The sequence below is a fragment of the Grammomys surdaster genome, unplaced genomic scaffold, assembly GCF_004785775.1.
Source record: "Grammomys surdaster isolate TR1022 unplaced genomic scaffold, NIH_TR_1.0 125612, whole genome shotgun sequence".
NCBI lineage: Eukaryota > Metazoa > Chordata > Mammalia > Rodentia > Muridae > Grammomys > Grammomys surdaster.
The window spans coordinates 1,467,072-1,479,340 of NW_021620455.1; the positions used below are offsets into that span (position 1 = coordinate 1,467,072).

The 12,269-nt window shown below is 48.0% G+C and overlaps 1 protein-coding gene across 1 annotated transcript in view; it reads right to left on the bottom strand.

Moving 5' to 3' along the window:
* Positions 1-12,269, bottom strand: part of Cfap46 (cilia and flagella associated protein 46) — a 79,800-nt gene that overhangs the window by 55,037 nt on the left and 12,494 nt on the right. The window contains exons 10-13 of the mRNA XM_028787187.1: positions 8,036-8,134; positions 7,269-7,459; positions 2,155-2,383; positions 1,799-1,919 (exon numbers count right to left, since the gene is read on the bottom strand). Of these exons, the coding sequence (XP_028643020.1) occupies positions 1,799-1,919; positions 2,155-2,383; positions 7,269-7,459; positions 8,036-8,134 (640 nt within the window). The remainder of the gene's footprint in view (positions 1-1,798; positions 1,920-2,154; positions 2,384-7,268; positions 7,460-8,035; positions 8,135-12,269) is intronic.

The following is a 12,269-nucleotide window of genomic DNA, read 5'->3' on the forward strand; positions in this document are numbered from 1 at the left end:
TGATGAGGGAATACAAATATGACCCTACAGAGAGGTTCCTGCAGCAGCTTGCCACTTCTGCAGCCTTGCCTTGGGCCGTTTGGTGAGCATTGCGGTTTCTTCAAGATTGAACTAGAGCTGACTGGTGTCTGCTTGCTGAAAGGACTGGACTGTAGCTGCTGGTTTGTGCCTGGTGTCTGCCTGCCTAGAGGACAGGTCTGCAGCTGCTAAGTTATATTTGGCATTTGCTATGGGACTGAACTGCTAGCAAAGAAGATTGAACTTACCCCCAAAGAACTATTGCTGAGGAGGTCCACTTCCCCCATATCCTAACAACTTTTCTCTTCCATGGTCTCTGGTGGGTGGCGGGCAAGATAATGGTTATAAAAATAGGCTGCAAAAAATGTACACATACAGATAGCCTGTGTGGGCTCAGTAACACCAGGTCTCTGGCCTGCCCCCACATCCTGTCCTCTCGGGCAGCACCTACTGTCCATTTCTGAGCCCAGCAGTCCCGTCTCTTTCATGTGGAAGCTTTGAATTCCTTTTCAGATCTAAGATGAACACCTATCCAAAACCCAGTGCAGAGTCGGGTACAGGAGACACTGGATTGGAAGCTGGAGCTTGGGCCTGTGTGCACTGCCTTTCAGGTGGTGCCCTGCCTCTTCTGTGCTCCCCTATATAACACAGGTGTCCATTTGCTAGGGTACTCTCCTTACCGGAGTCCCTACCTTAGTAAGTCTCAGAATCTCCTACAGGTACCAGCTTGGCACTATGCCCTCTGGTAAAAATGCAGATGTGTGGACAGTTCTTTATGTTTATCTAATAAAAGGAACCAACCCAATAAGACAGACCCATCCATGCAATGTCAGCAGACCGATGGCTGCTCAGACTCATGAGGGTCAGAATAAGCCCAGAGCAATGCAAATGCCAAAGCAGATGGTGGTGTGAGACAACGTCTGAGCCTGAAGGGCTATCTCAGAGGATTCAATCATCCTGGCACAGAGCCGTGACTCCATCTACCCCATCTTGTCCCTTGCCTTGGACCCACAACACGGGCCACAGCCAACTCAACTTCAGTCTGTCGTCTCTAAAGCTCCAGTCCCTACAGTGCTTTCACCAGAGCTGTGCTGTGCTGGAGGGAGCGCCAGGAGAGTGCTTTCACCAACTAAGACCTGCCTGTTGCTCTAGCAACAGCGGCACTCTCAATATCTAGCCAGAGTTGCTGGCTTGTCCCAGAGAGCTGGGCTCAGTGACCACCACTAGGGTACAGCACCACCTTTTTCTCCACTGGAAACAAAGTAAGTGGGGCAGGAAAGTGAAATCTACTTAGCTTGGATCCAAAGAGCACCTCAGGACCGCTGTCTTCATTCCTCAGATGGCATTATAGGCTGAATTGTGTCCCCACATAGGCTGTTTACAAGTCCTACCCCCAGGACCCCAGAATAAAGCCTTGTTTTCAAGAGATGGGATCTGAATAGGTGACAAGGTTGAAGAGACCATTTTGGGGGGTGGGGTTCTGTTCAGTCTGACTGAATCCTTATATAAAGAGGATATTGAGGTTGACATGTAGGGCAGCCAGTGAGGACATGAGGAAAAGATGACCATCTATAAGCCAAGGAAGATGGTATCAAGGGCGACTAGGCCACCACATCGCCATCACTGATGTCCAGCCTCTAGAGCAGCGAGGTTAAGTCCTGGGTGTAGTATGCTGCTACTAACAGCCACTTGCAGACACAATCCCTCTCTAGTCCTTCCAGTGACTGATAAGGCATGTCACAGCAAGGTCAATGGCAGTTAGTTAGGGGGCAGCACTTACCTTTGGCTTCATTCTCGCTGTCTAGTACAATCTGGAAGGTGTCGGGGGCAAGAGCCAGGCCTGCGTTCACCAGGATTGCACGTTTCTTCCGGGCACTGTCTTTCAGGGTGGCTTTCTTTGCCTACAGACAGGATGATGCATAGGATAGCTGAGGTGTCCCTCCCTTGGGACAGCTGAGACTCTCAAGGCATCTATGGTTTCACCCTCAGGCAACACAGCTCCCACAGGCTTTCTGGGTGCCATACGGACCTTGGGTAGTTGAGCCTGGACATCATGCTTGGGTCTAAATGGTCCCTTAGGCTCTCTCTGACCCAAGATTCCCCCTTGGTCTTTTCATTAGAAGGTTAGGTCTGCACCTGTTCAATGGCCATAGTGGCCTTGTCTTCAGGACGATCAGGAGACTGGTACAGCATGGTACCCAGCTGCAGCCGGCGGTAAGTTATCTTGATCTTGTCCTTGTAGAGACCCAGGCTGTCCAGGCGCATGGCCTTCTGCATATGCTCAATGGCAGGCTCCACCCGGTCATCATCCTGCTCAATGTATGCCATCTCCATGTGGACTTGGCAGCGCATGAGGATCATGAGACTGGAGGTAACAGCACATGGGAGGAAGCTATGGTGGGCTGCTAGTGAGCCTGTGGGACTCATGTCCAGTCACCAGCAAGAGGTACAGAGCGACAGGACTGTCCAGAACCCCACTTTCCAGCTTCTTTCCTATCTTGTCTTGAAACCTCACAAAGGGAGAGAAAAATTGTAATGGTTGCTATAGACCACTGGAGATAAGCTCACCAAGCCTTTGGCCCAGGCTGAGAAGAAGCCGACTGAAAAGGGTTCATGTAGTACTTCTCACTATGATGTGAGCGCAGGGCATGCTGAGCCTTCCCGTTGTCACCCAGAGGCCACAGCTACCCTGCTGTCCACTGCAATGGACCTCTATCTCCTGGAATACACTTGGTGTCAATGCTGTGGTCTATTGTCTTTGCCTGATGGATACACTGGACATTTGCCCAGGAGACTTAGCCACAGTATGGCTAACTATAGCTAGGGTTGGAGGAGCCCCTATATCGGAACAGCTTTGTACAGTAGTGATGGAGGGGCTACCTCAAACACTCCTGCAGGACACAGAGCTAACAATCTACAGACTGCTGGATGGAGATGCTCCAGTGGCCCATGGCTCACTGACTTTCTGCCAAGGTGGAGAAATAAAAGTGATTGCAACATTCCCACTACCTCAGGGAGAACATACATACTATGAGGCTGTGTAGAGAAGCAGAGAGGGCCTGTGGTCGGAGGTGTTGGAGCTCTGCTACCCAAAGGAGCAGGAACCTGGTGCACCATGGTGCCTACTGTGGATGGAGCAAGAGGGGTCCATGTGAAATCTTGCTGGGAGCAGACAGCAGGGGTCATTCACAGAGAGAAGTCCACAGAGGGCAGAAATGAAAACCACAACCAGCAGGTGTAATACCTGAGTCCACGACCTGAAAACAAGCCAAATAGCTGGCCCAAGGCTAGAGTTTCCTCTGCTTCTAAGTATGATTAAGTCAGCCACAGCATCTGAAAAACTATCTAACAAGAGGGCACCTGCTCCTAGGTACTGATGCTGGACAGCATGAAATCTGGGTCCCCTGTACGGGAACTCACTAGGGAAGTGGCCATGAGCCCCTGAAAGGCAAGGAAGGTGGGCACAGTGTTTCCTGAGTAGAGCAGGCAGCAGGCAGAGTGTGGGCTTGGTGAAATCTTTGTGCCTCTGTCCCAGCAAAACACAGAGCTCAGCCTGAAGAGAGCTTGCTTCACAGGAAGATTTTCTCTGGGATGAGTGTGGGAAGCTCTTGGACCTCCAGAGATAGGCTAGAGCAGAGGTGGACCAGTCCGTGATTTTAAGGCCATCAGCCAACATTGAACTGGCCACTGAAACAGAACAACACTTCTTTTAAAATGGCAACAGTCATGGTGCATGCCTGTAATCACAGTACTTGGGAAACAGAGGCAGGAGGATCACTGCAAGTTGGAGGTTAACCTGATTTACATAACAAGTTCAAGGCTGGTCATAGCTTCATTGTCTACAAGCTACATAGGACCCTGTGTTAAACAAACAAACAAACAAACAAAAACCGCAAAGGCTTCATAGGATCCCACCTGAAATGCTTAATACAGAGTCATCAGTCACTGTCCTGCCAAGACATGGAAGAAGATAGCACAAGGTCTGGACCCAGATAGGCTGGCTTTGGGGGTTTGCAGATAAACCTTTTCAAATAGATATACATGTCACAAAACTGCTCACAGATAAAAGAAAACAGTGGTGACAAGTAAACACTGACCTAAAAGCTGTGGTGAATGAGGAGAGGGACATCCCAGCCAAGTCTGATGGCAGAGCATGGGACAAGTGAGCCGTGTGACTTGGGGAATGGCCTGGATCGAGAGTGAGGGCCAAACATGTCCAAATCCCAAAAATCTCATCTTGACAGCAGGAGTAAGGATTTCTCTGTGTGTGTGCCTGCATGCGCCAGTGCACACAGCCTTGCATCCCCAACCTCTTCCACCGTTGAGGTAGTCACACAGCTCAGTGGCCATGTTACAGGTTTAGCTTCCTCTCTCCCTATAAGGACATGCCCAGCAAGCACCTGAAATTCCTCTTCATGTAAATGGAGCATTCCTAGCACCTAGGTACCACCCAATAATGTACACTCACCCCAAAAACTCCTACCCACTCCCCAAGGTTTATATAGCCCTTATTATTCCAAATAATGAGAGCTGTAGGCTATTTCTCCCCAGCACTCAAGCCAGTTCCTGCCAGTTCCTTCGAACCTGCCCAGATAAGCCTTGTTCCTTCCGTGCTGGGCCCACCCAGTGCACGGACACCCAGAGGTCAGAAGCAGAACGGGGCCAGCTGCAGAGAGGACAGCCAGGAAGATCACGGGTCTGAAAACACAAACGGGCTGATTGGAAGAACCAAGACAAAAAGAATTTAAAAACTGAACAGTCCCCAGGAGCTTCAAGAAGCACCCCATATTCTGCATGTGTATAGCTAGCATCCCAGACAGTGGAATGTATTCAAAGAAACAATAGCTAAAAATTTCTCAAATCTGGTGAAAGTGTCATTTAACATCCTTGAATTATATGAAAATTTTAAAAGGCTCCTGAGATATTATAACCAAAATGCTAAAGAATTAAAGAGACATGCTAGGGAATAGGAAAAAGATGCACAGAGAGACCCACACTGTACTGGATTTCTCATCAGAGACCACAGAGACCAGAAGAAAGAAGCCCTTCCAGGGGTTTAAAGAATGCCACACCTGCCAAACCAGCATCCAATAACAAACACATTCCCTGAAGCTGGGAGGGTGTGGGACCAGGTCAGATCAGCAGAGCTGAGGGTATCCACCAGCCGTGTCCTGTTCTCCAGGACGGCCATCCCACCCCTGCCCCCCCCAGCTGGAGAACTCTGCTCTGTGGAAGGAGGGGATGATCTGTAATTTGCAAAAATGAAATGAACATAAGAGACCACGGTTTTCCTAGAATGAAAAGGTTGCCAGCAATAGGCATAGGCTAGCTGTGGGGCGGGACCATGATGACATAAGGCTGGCATCTCCATGGGTGGAGGGAGGGATGGTGGGAACTAAGTGCCCCCATGCAGGCTGTGTGAGGTAACGGAGGCCTCCGTAGTAGCCTTAGAGGAGCCCTTCTCTCAAGAGATACACAGAAGCAAGAAAGCTAACAGAAGGAAGAGAGGATTCTAGAATATCCAGTTACCTCCTGGGGATAGAGGTCTGCATCAAACAACACAGACTGCCAGGCTAGGCATGCACACAGCCTTAGTGGAGAGTCTGTCTGCCAGGGTGGAGGGAACGAGCCTCACACCTGGCTGGGACATGCAGTGCTCCTCTCCCTGGGATCTTTACAACTGAAAAAACCCAGGATGTACAGCATGAGCTACATGACCGCCCGAGCACGGTGACACTGTGCTCTAGGGAAGGGCTCGAGCATGGTGTCACTGCACTCTGGGGAAGGGCCCACTCATTTCAGTCCAGACGTAGGGATTGTCTCAGATTGAAGATCTTCCCAGGATATAGACAACTAGACAAGCATTTTCTCCCCACCCAGGGCCTGCATGGTCTCCCTGTTGATTATGGGAACCAAGACAAGTAGCTGTCTCGGTTGGCAACACTGGAAAGGGATTTAGAAAGACACCTCACAGCTAACTCATAAAGCCAATATGACCTCTGAAGTGGAAACTTCTAGTTCTTTGGAAAGTCAGTTATGTCAAATGATGTTTTGCTGGGGCACACAGGTGAAAGGGTATCTTGCTAAAGCAGACACGGGAAAGAAAGTTTTTCTGAAGCAGACAACAGCCGAAAGGATGTTTTGCTGGACCAGACACGTGAAAGGACCTTTGATGAAGGAGTGTATATATGACCCCACAGACAGTGGCAGATGAGCACTGAGTCTTGGTTTGGTTTGCTCTACCTCGCTATTCTTCACTAACACATACATGTATTGGTTTGTCTTACATAGCAGTATTGAACTTAACCTGTGGTAACACCGCCATTGAGGGAAACTCGCCCAAGAACTGATGTGAGGTTCCTATGGAATTTCCATGGCCTCACCTCAGGCTGGTTGGTGTTCATGCCTGGTGTCTGCTTGCTGAAAGGACTGGACTGTGGCTGCTGGTTCATGCCTAGTGTCTGCGTGCCTAGGGGACTACTCTGTAGCTGCTGAGTCATATTTCGTATTTGCCATGGGATTGGACTGTTGCCAAAGAAGATCAAGCTCACCCCCCAGAGAACTACTGCTGAACAGGTCTACTTCCCTCATATCCTAATAACTTTTCTCTTCCACTACCTCTGCTGGGTGGTGGGCTAGAGGAGAGGTTGAACCCTTATTAAAAGTAGGTTGCAAAAAAATTTATGCCTATAGACCTCAGTGTCAAACTGGCAGAGATATAAGATCTGAGCAGGCAGGCCACAAAACAGAGAGACGAGCATCAAAAGCACAGGAAAGATGCTTGCTCACAAAGGGCGATGAAGAACACCTACTGTTGAATACAAATACTCATCCACAGTACAAATGAAGTCAAGGGATCAGTAAAACCATGCGTTTGTGTGGAATGACAGAGACCCTGCAGTATGGTGTGAGCGTAGAGAGGTGCACTTAGCAGAAGGGAGTCTTTGGCTTATGATAGCCTGTCCACCACATATCCGCAATGGCCATTGAGAATGCATTTACGAGTCTCTCTCCAGATAATCCTACCACTATACGGATGGATAGAGTGAGGACTGTTTATGCTGTGAGGATTCTATATCTAGGTTGCCTAGGTGACTGTAAGGCATCATCTGAACAAGTGAAACTGGGCCCTTGTACCAGTCTACCCCACAGGTGATGGTGAGAGCAGGGTGCATACATTCTGGGATCTATTTGTAGTACTGAAAATCTCTATCCCAGTTCTCCCCACACATAGAATAAACGGTACCCACCTATCAACCTTTTCCAGAATCTCAGCGATGTTGGTCAGTGGCTTCCGGAGGTGATGTCGCAGGTTGCGCTGCAGCAGGGGCAGGCAGGTGTTCCACTGTGCAGTACACAGCACATGGATGGTCGTGGGGTTACCCAGGCGAATGGCCCGCTGCAGTATGTTGTCTAGTCTCTTTATGATGTGTAGCTGTTCCTGTAAGGGGCACATTGAATGGCTGGCTGAGGGGTGCGAAGCTAGGATGGGAAGCCAGCCATGGTCACCACCTGGAAGAGCCAGTGCTGGTGATAGCAGTCAGGGGAAATGGCAGATTATGGGGTCAGACATAAGCCATCCCCAGGTCATCAGACCAGGGCCCTGATTCCTCTAAGGATGCCACAATGATCCTTCCTATCCTGTAGTAGGCTCCTTCTAAGACATTCAGGCCAAAGGCTTAAACATGGCTACAGCTCATCGTGTTTCTTGAACGAGTGGAGTCAGAGACCATTTATTTCTAACTGGAGCCTACTGGCTAGGGCTTACATCTTTCATTCACTACCCAAGAATCACCACCTCTGGTTTGTGTTATGGGTCCTTTCCAGCAGAAAGGATGGACTTTCAGGAGCTGTGTGACATACTCACACTCTAAGCCTTTCCTCAAATCCACACCTAACCTGTTCTCAGCCACCTCCCCTGATGGCCTCTGGCTTCCTGCACCCAAGGGCCTCAAACTGGTCTGACTCCAGTGATGCTGCGGTCCAGGGGACCTCTAACTTGGGCTTAAGGCTTTACCTCAACGGCTCCTCGAAGGTACATTTTGAGCTTGCTTTCCAGTCTTAAAGCATCTAATTCACACTCCAGACCTTCAATTTCTAGCAGCTTGCTAGGATCCTGGAGATGCAGATGGAGGTTTGAACACAAAGACATTAATGACTGCAATCATGCACATTCATCAGCCTTAAAGACCCTTAAAAAGCCTTGAATCCCAGCAGAAACTGAAACCAGAAAATGGACAATCAGAGAACAGCACAGAGTAGGAGAAAAGTGTAATAAGTCTCAAAAGATACAAAGGGAGAAAGACTTATTGAAACCTTTTTAGGGGGAAGGGGTGGGGCGCCCTGCTGATTTCAGAGAACCTGGAATTTTTCTTTCCTTTTAAATGTTTTTCTCTGTTTTAAAATGAGCTCATTCTTTAGGCCAGGAAGCCCTATGAATTCATAACAGTTCTTCCTCAGTTTCCTGAGTGTTCGGATTATAGAAGTGAGCCACCACACGTGATGTGTGCACGCATGTGTGTGAGTGTGGAAATCAGAAGGCACCTTGCAAGAGCTGGTTCTCTCCTCTCCTGGTGTGGATCCTAGGGACCAAACTCGCATCACCAGGTTTGGTGGCAGGCACCTTTGCACAGTGAGGCATCTCACCAGCCTCAGGTTTAAATTTTTTCTCATTTTCCTATTGAGAAATCCATAGTGCATATAATATATTTTAATCAAATTCACCTCCATGTCTTCCCCTCTAACTCATCTCCTTTCTCCACCTCTATTCCCTTCGATTTCATGTATTGACTTCTAAAACCTACTTCTGTCACATATTACATCCCAACTTCAGTTTTCCCTCCCTCCTCTCCTCCCAGTCCCTCCCCTACACCCCTCTTCTCCCTCAGATGCACTCCTCCTCCACTTTCCTTCAGCAAAGAGTAGCCCTCTCAGGGACATCAGCCAAACATGGCATATCATGTTGCAATAGGACGGGGCACCTCCCCTCATATGAAGGCTGGACAAGGCAATCAAGTGGGAGGAAAAGGGGCCCCAAAGCAAGCAAAGGGTCATAGACAGCCCCTGCTCCCAGTGTTAGGCGTCCCACGAGAAGACCAAGCTGCACAACTAAAATGTTCACAGGGCCTAGGTTAGACCCCTGCAGGTTCCATGATTGTTGTTTTAGTCTCTGTGAGCCCCTGTGAGCCCAGCTTAGTGGGTTTTGTGGGTTTTCTTGAGGTGTCCTTGACCCCTCTTGCTCCTGCAATCCTCCCTCCCTTTCTTCCGCCAGATTCCCTGAGCTCCACCTAGGGTTCAGCTGTGGGTCTCTGCATCTGCTCTCATCAGTTTCTGCATGAAGCCTCTCTGATGACGGTTATGCTAAGCTCCAGTCTGCAAAGCCGGCAGAATATCATTTGGAATCATTTCATTGATCTTTTTTTTTCAGTCGTGTTTAGTTTTCTCCTAGGTCTCTGGAATATCCAGCCTCTGGATATCCAGGCAGTGTCAGAGGTGGGACCCCTCTCGTGGCATGGGTCTCAAGCTGGACCAGTCATGGCCACTCCCACAGTTTCTACACCACCTTTACCTCTGCACATCTTGTAGGTAGGACAAATTGTAGGTCAAAGGTTTTAAGGCTGGGTTGCTGTCCCAATCCCTCCACTGGAGGTCTTGCCTGGTTACAGGAGATGGTCAGTTAAGGATCCTTACCCCATTAGCTAGAGTCACCCTCATAGATTTCTGGGTGTTTCTATTGCACTAGTTTTCTATCTCACCCCAGAGAGGACCCCATTGCAGTCATCTCTCCCAGTACTCTCTCCCTCCATCCTGCCTAAACCTGGTCCTTCCTGTTTCTGTCCCCACTTCCCTCCCCTTCTCCCCTTTTCATCCACCCAAGATATATATTCTATTTCCCACTTGAACCCTCCTTGTCACTTAGCCTCTCTGGGTCTGTGGATAGTAGCATGGTTATTCCTTACTTTACAGCCAATATCCACGTATAAGTGAGTAATACTATATTTAAATATAGGGTTCAGATTATCTCACTTAGGATGATTTTTTTCTAGTTCCATCCATTTGCCTGCAAATTTCATATTATTTTTCTTAACAGCTGAGTAATACTCCATTGTACATAAGTACCATATTGTCTTTATCCATTCTTTGGTAGAAGACATCTAAGTTGTTTCTGGTTTCTGGCTATTACAAATAAAGCTTATATGAACATAGCTGAGCACGTGTCATTGTGGTGGGATGGAGTGTCCTTTGGATATACTCCTAGGAAAGGCATAGCTGGGTCTTGAGATAGATAGATTCCAAACTTTCTAAGAAACTACTGTATTGATTTCCACAGTGGCTGTACAAGTTTGCACTCCCACCAGGAATGCGGGAGTGTTCCTCTTGTTCCACATCCTCACCAGCATGTGCTGTCACTTGTATTTTTGATCTTAGCCATTCTGACAGCTGTAAGATGGAATTTCAGAGTCATCTTAATTTGAATGTCCCTGATGGCTTAAGGATGTTGAACCTTTCTTTAAGTGTTTCTTGCCCATTTGAGATTCCTCTGTTGAGAATTCTGTTCAGATCTGTACCCCATTGGATTATTTGGTTTGTTGATGTCTAGTTTTTGAGTTCTTTATTTATTTTAGATACTAGCTCTCTGGTGTTGACTTTTTTTTTATCCCACAGAGTCCACTTATTGCTCTTAACATGTGCATTGATGTAGAACTGTCTAGCAGAGTATGGGTAGCCTCCCAGGGATGGCAGCCCTGAAGAAAAATTCCTCCTTCTCCCAGAAGCCATCAGTTGCCAATATCTTCTCATCTAGGCATGGGACCTTCTGATCTCCCCACTTCATGTTGAGATTTGTGTCTGGCTTGATCTCGTATGGGTCTGGTGTATGCGGACACAGCCACAGTCAGCCCATATGTGCAACAGCCCAGAAGACATTGGCTCTTATAGTCACCTACGGTCTCTGGTTCTTACACTCTTTCCATTCCCATCTCCTGAACATTGGAAGATGGGATCTTATACAGATGTCTCATTCAGGGTTGAGCACTCGGCAACGTCTTGTTCTCTGCAGGTTGAACAGTTGTGGGACTCTGTGTTAATCATCTACCTCGAGACATCTCACTCATAAGACTTAGAGATGCACTCATCTGCTAGAATGCTAACTCTTTAGGCATCAGTTTATTGCTATCTCCACTCAGAAGAATAGCAACTGTAGGCTCTCTCTCAGAGCTGCTACCTACTAGCCTTGGATTCTTGACCTTGTTAACAGTGTTAGGCAGGCATGAGTTCTGCCATGTGTAGCAGCTTTAAAACTGATCGGAAAGTGATTGATTTCTCCCATAACCTTTGTGCTGTTGTTGTACCAGTGGACATATCTTGTCAGGCCTGTTATTACTGTACGTCATAGGACTTATGGCTGGGTGAGACTAATGACAGCTTTTCTGTCTTGGAGGTGTGTTTAGAGCCAGCATTCTGAAAGCCAGACAGTAGGGATGGAGTGCCCACACGGCAGCTCGATTTCTCTTCATGCCATGACTAAACTATGAGATGTCTTCCGGAACAGTGTCTTACCATCAAGTTTGGGGTGGGGGCAATCAAGATCAGTGCCAATATTCTGTAATGTTGTGGGGTCAGTCTGTGAGACACTGGCTTGAAATTTTAAAGAACAAAACTAGTTTCCAACAAACATCTATAACATTTAACAACTGTGTTGTATTTCATTTCTGCCTGGGGTCCCAGCATCAAGCAGCAAACGCTCTTAGTTTTGGTGTGAGGCCCCGTGCTCTTGCGGAAGGATGTGATGAAAGCCCTGACCCTGTCATCAGTATGACCACCGCAGGGTTCCTTGAGTGAACCCTGTTCAGGGACCTCATCCCAGTCTTGAACTCCCACTGGTGGAAGTCTAAAGTTTAAAGAGGGAGTTTGTGGGGAGGAGCACAGCCAGAATTTCTGAACTTCTCAGAGTTACACGGGAGCCACTGTTCAAGTTTTCATGTCAAAGCAGTTTCAGAGAACACATGAGGCTCCCAGTTGCCCAAAGCACAGGCTTGTGGGCAAGGAGGAGGCTCCTGCATGGACGAAACTATCTCTGTGTTTCACAGCAACTTTAATTTGTTGACTTTCTTAATAATTCCCTTTTAAAAACACAGGAAAGTTTCACCAGCTGAAGACATGGCATCACTCTGACCCACTGGTTTCCTGTGCTCGTGTGTCCTCCCACTGTGATCACAGCACAATAGATCAGATCCACTGTGATCACAGAA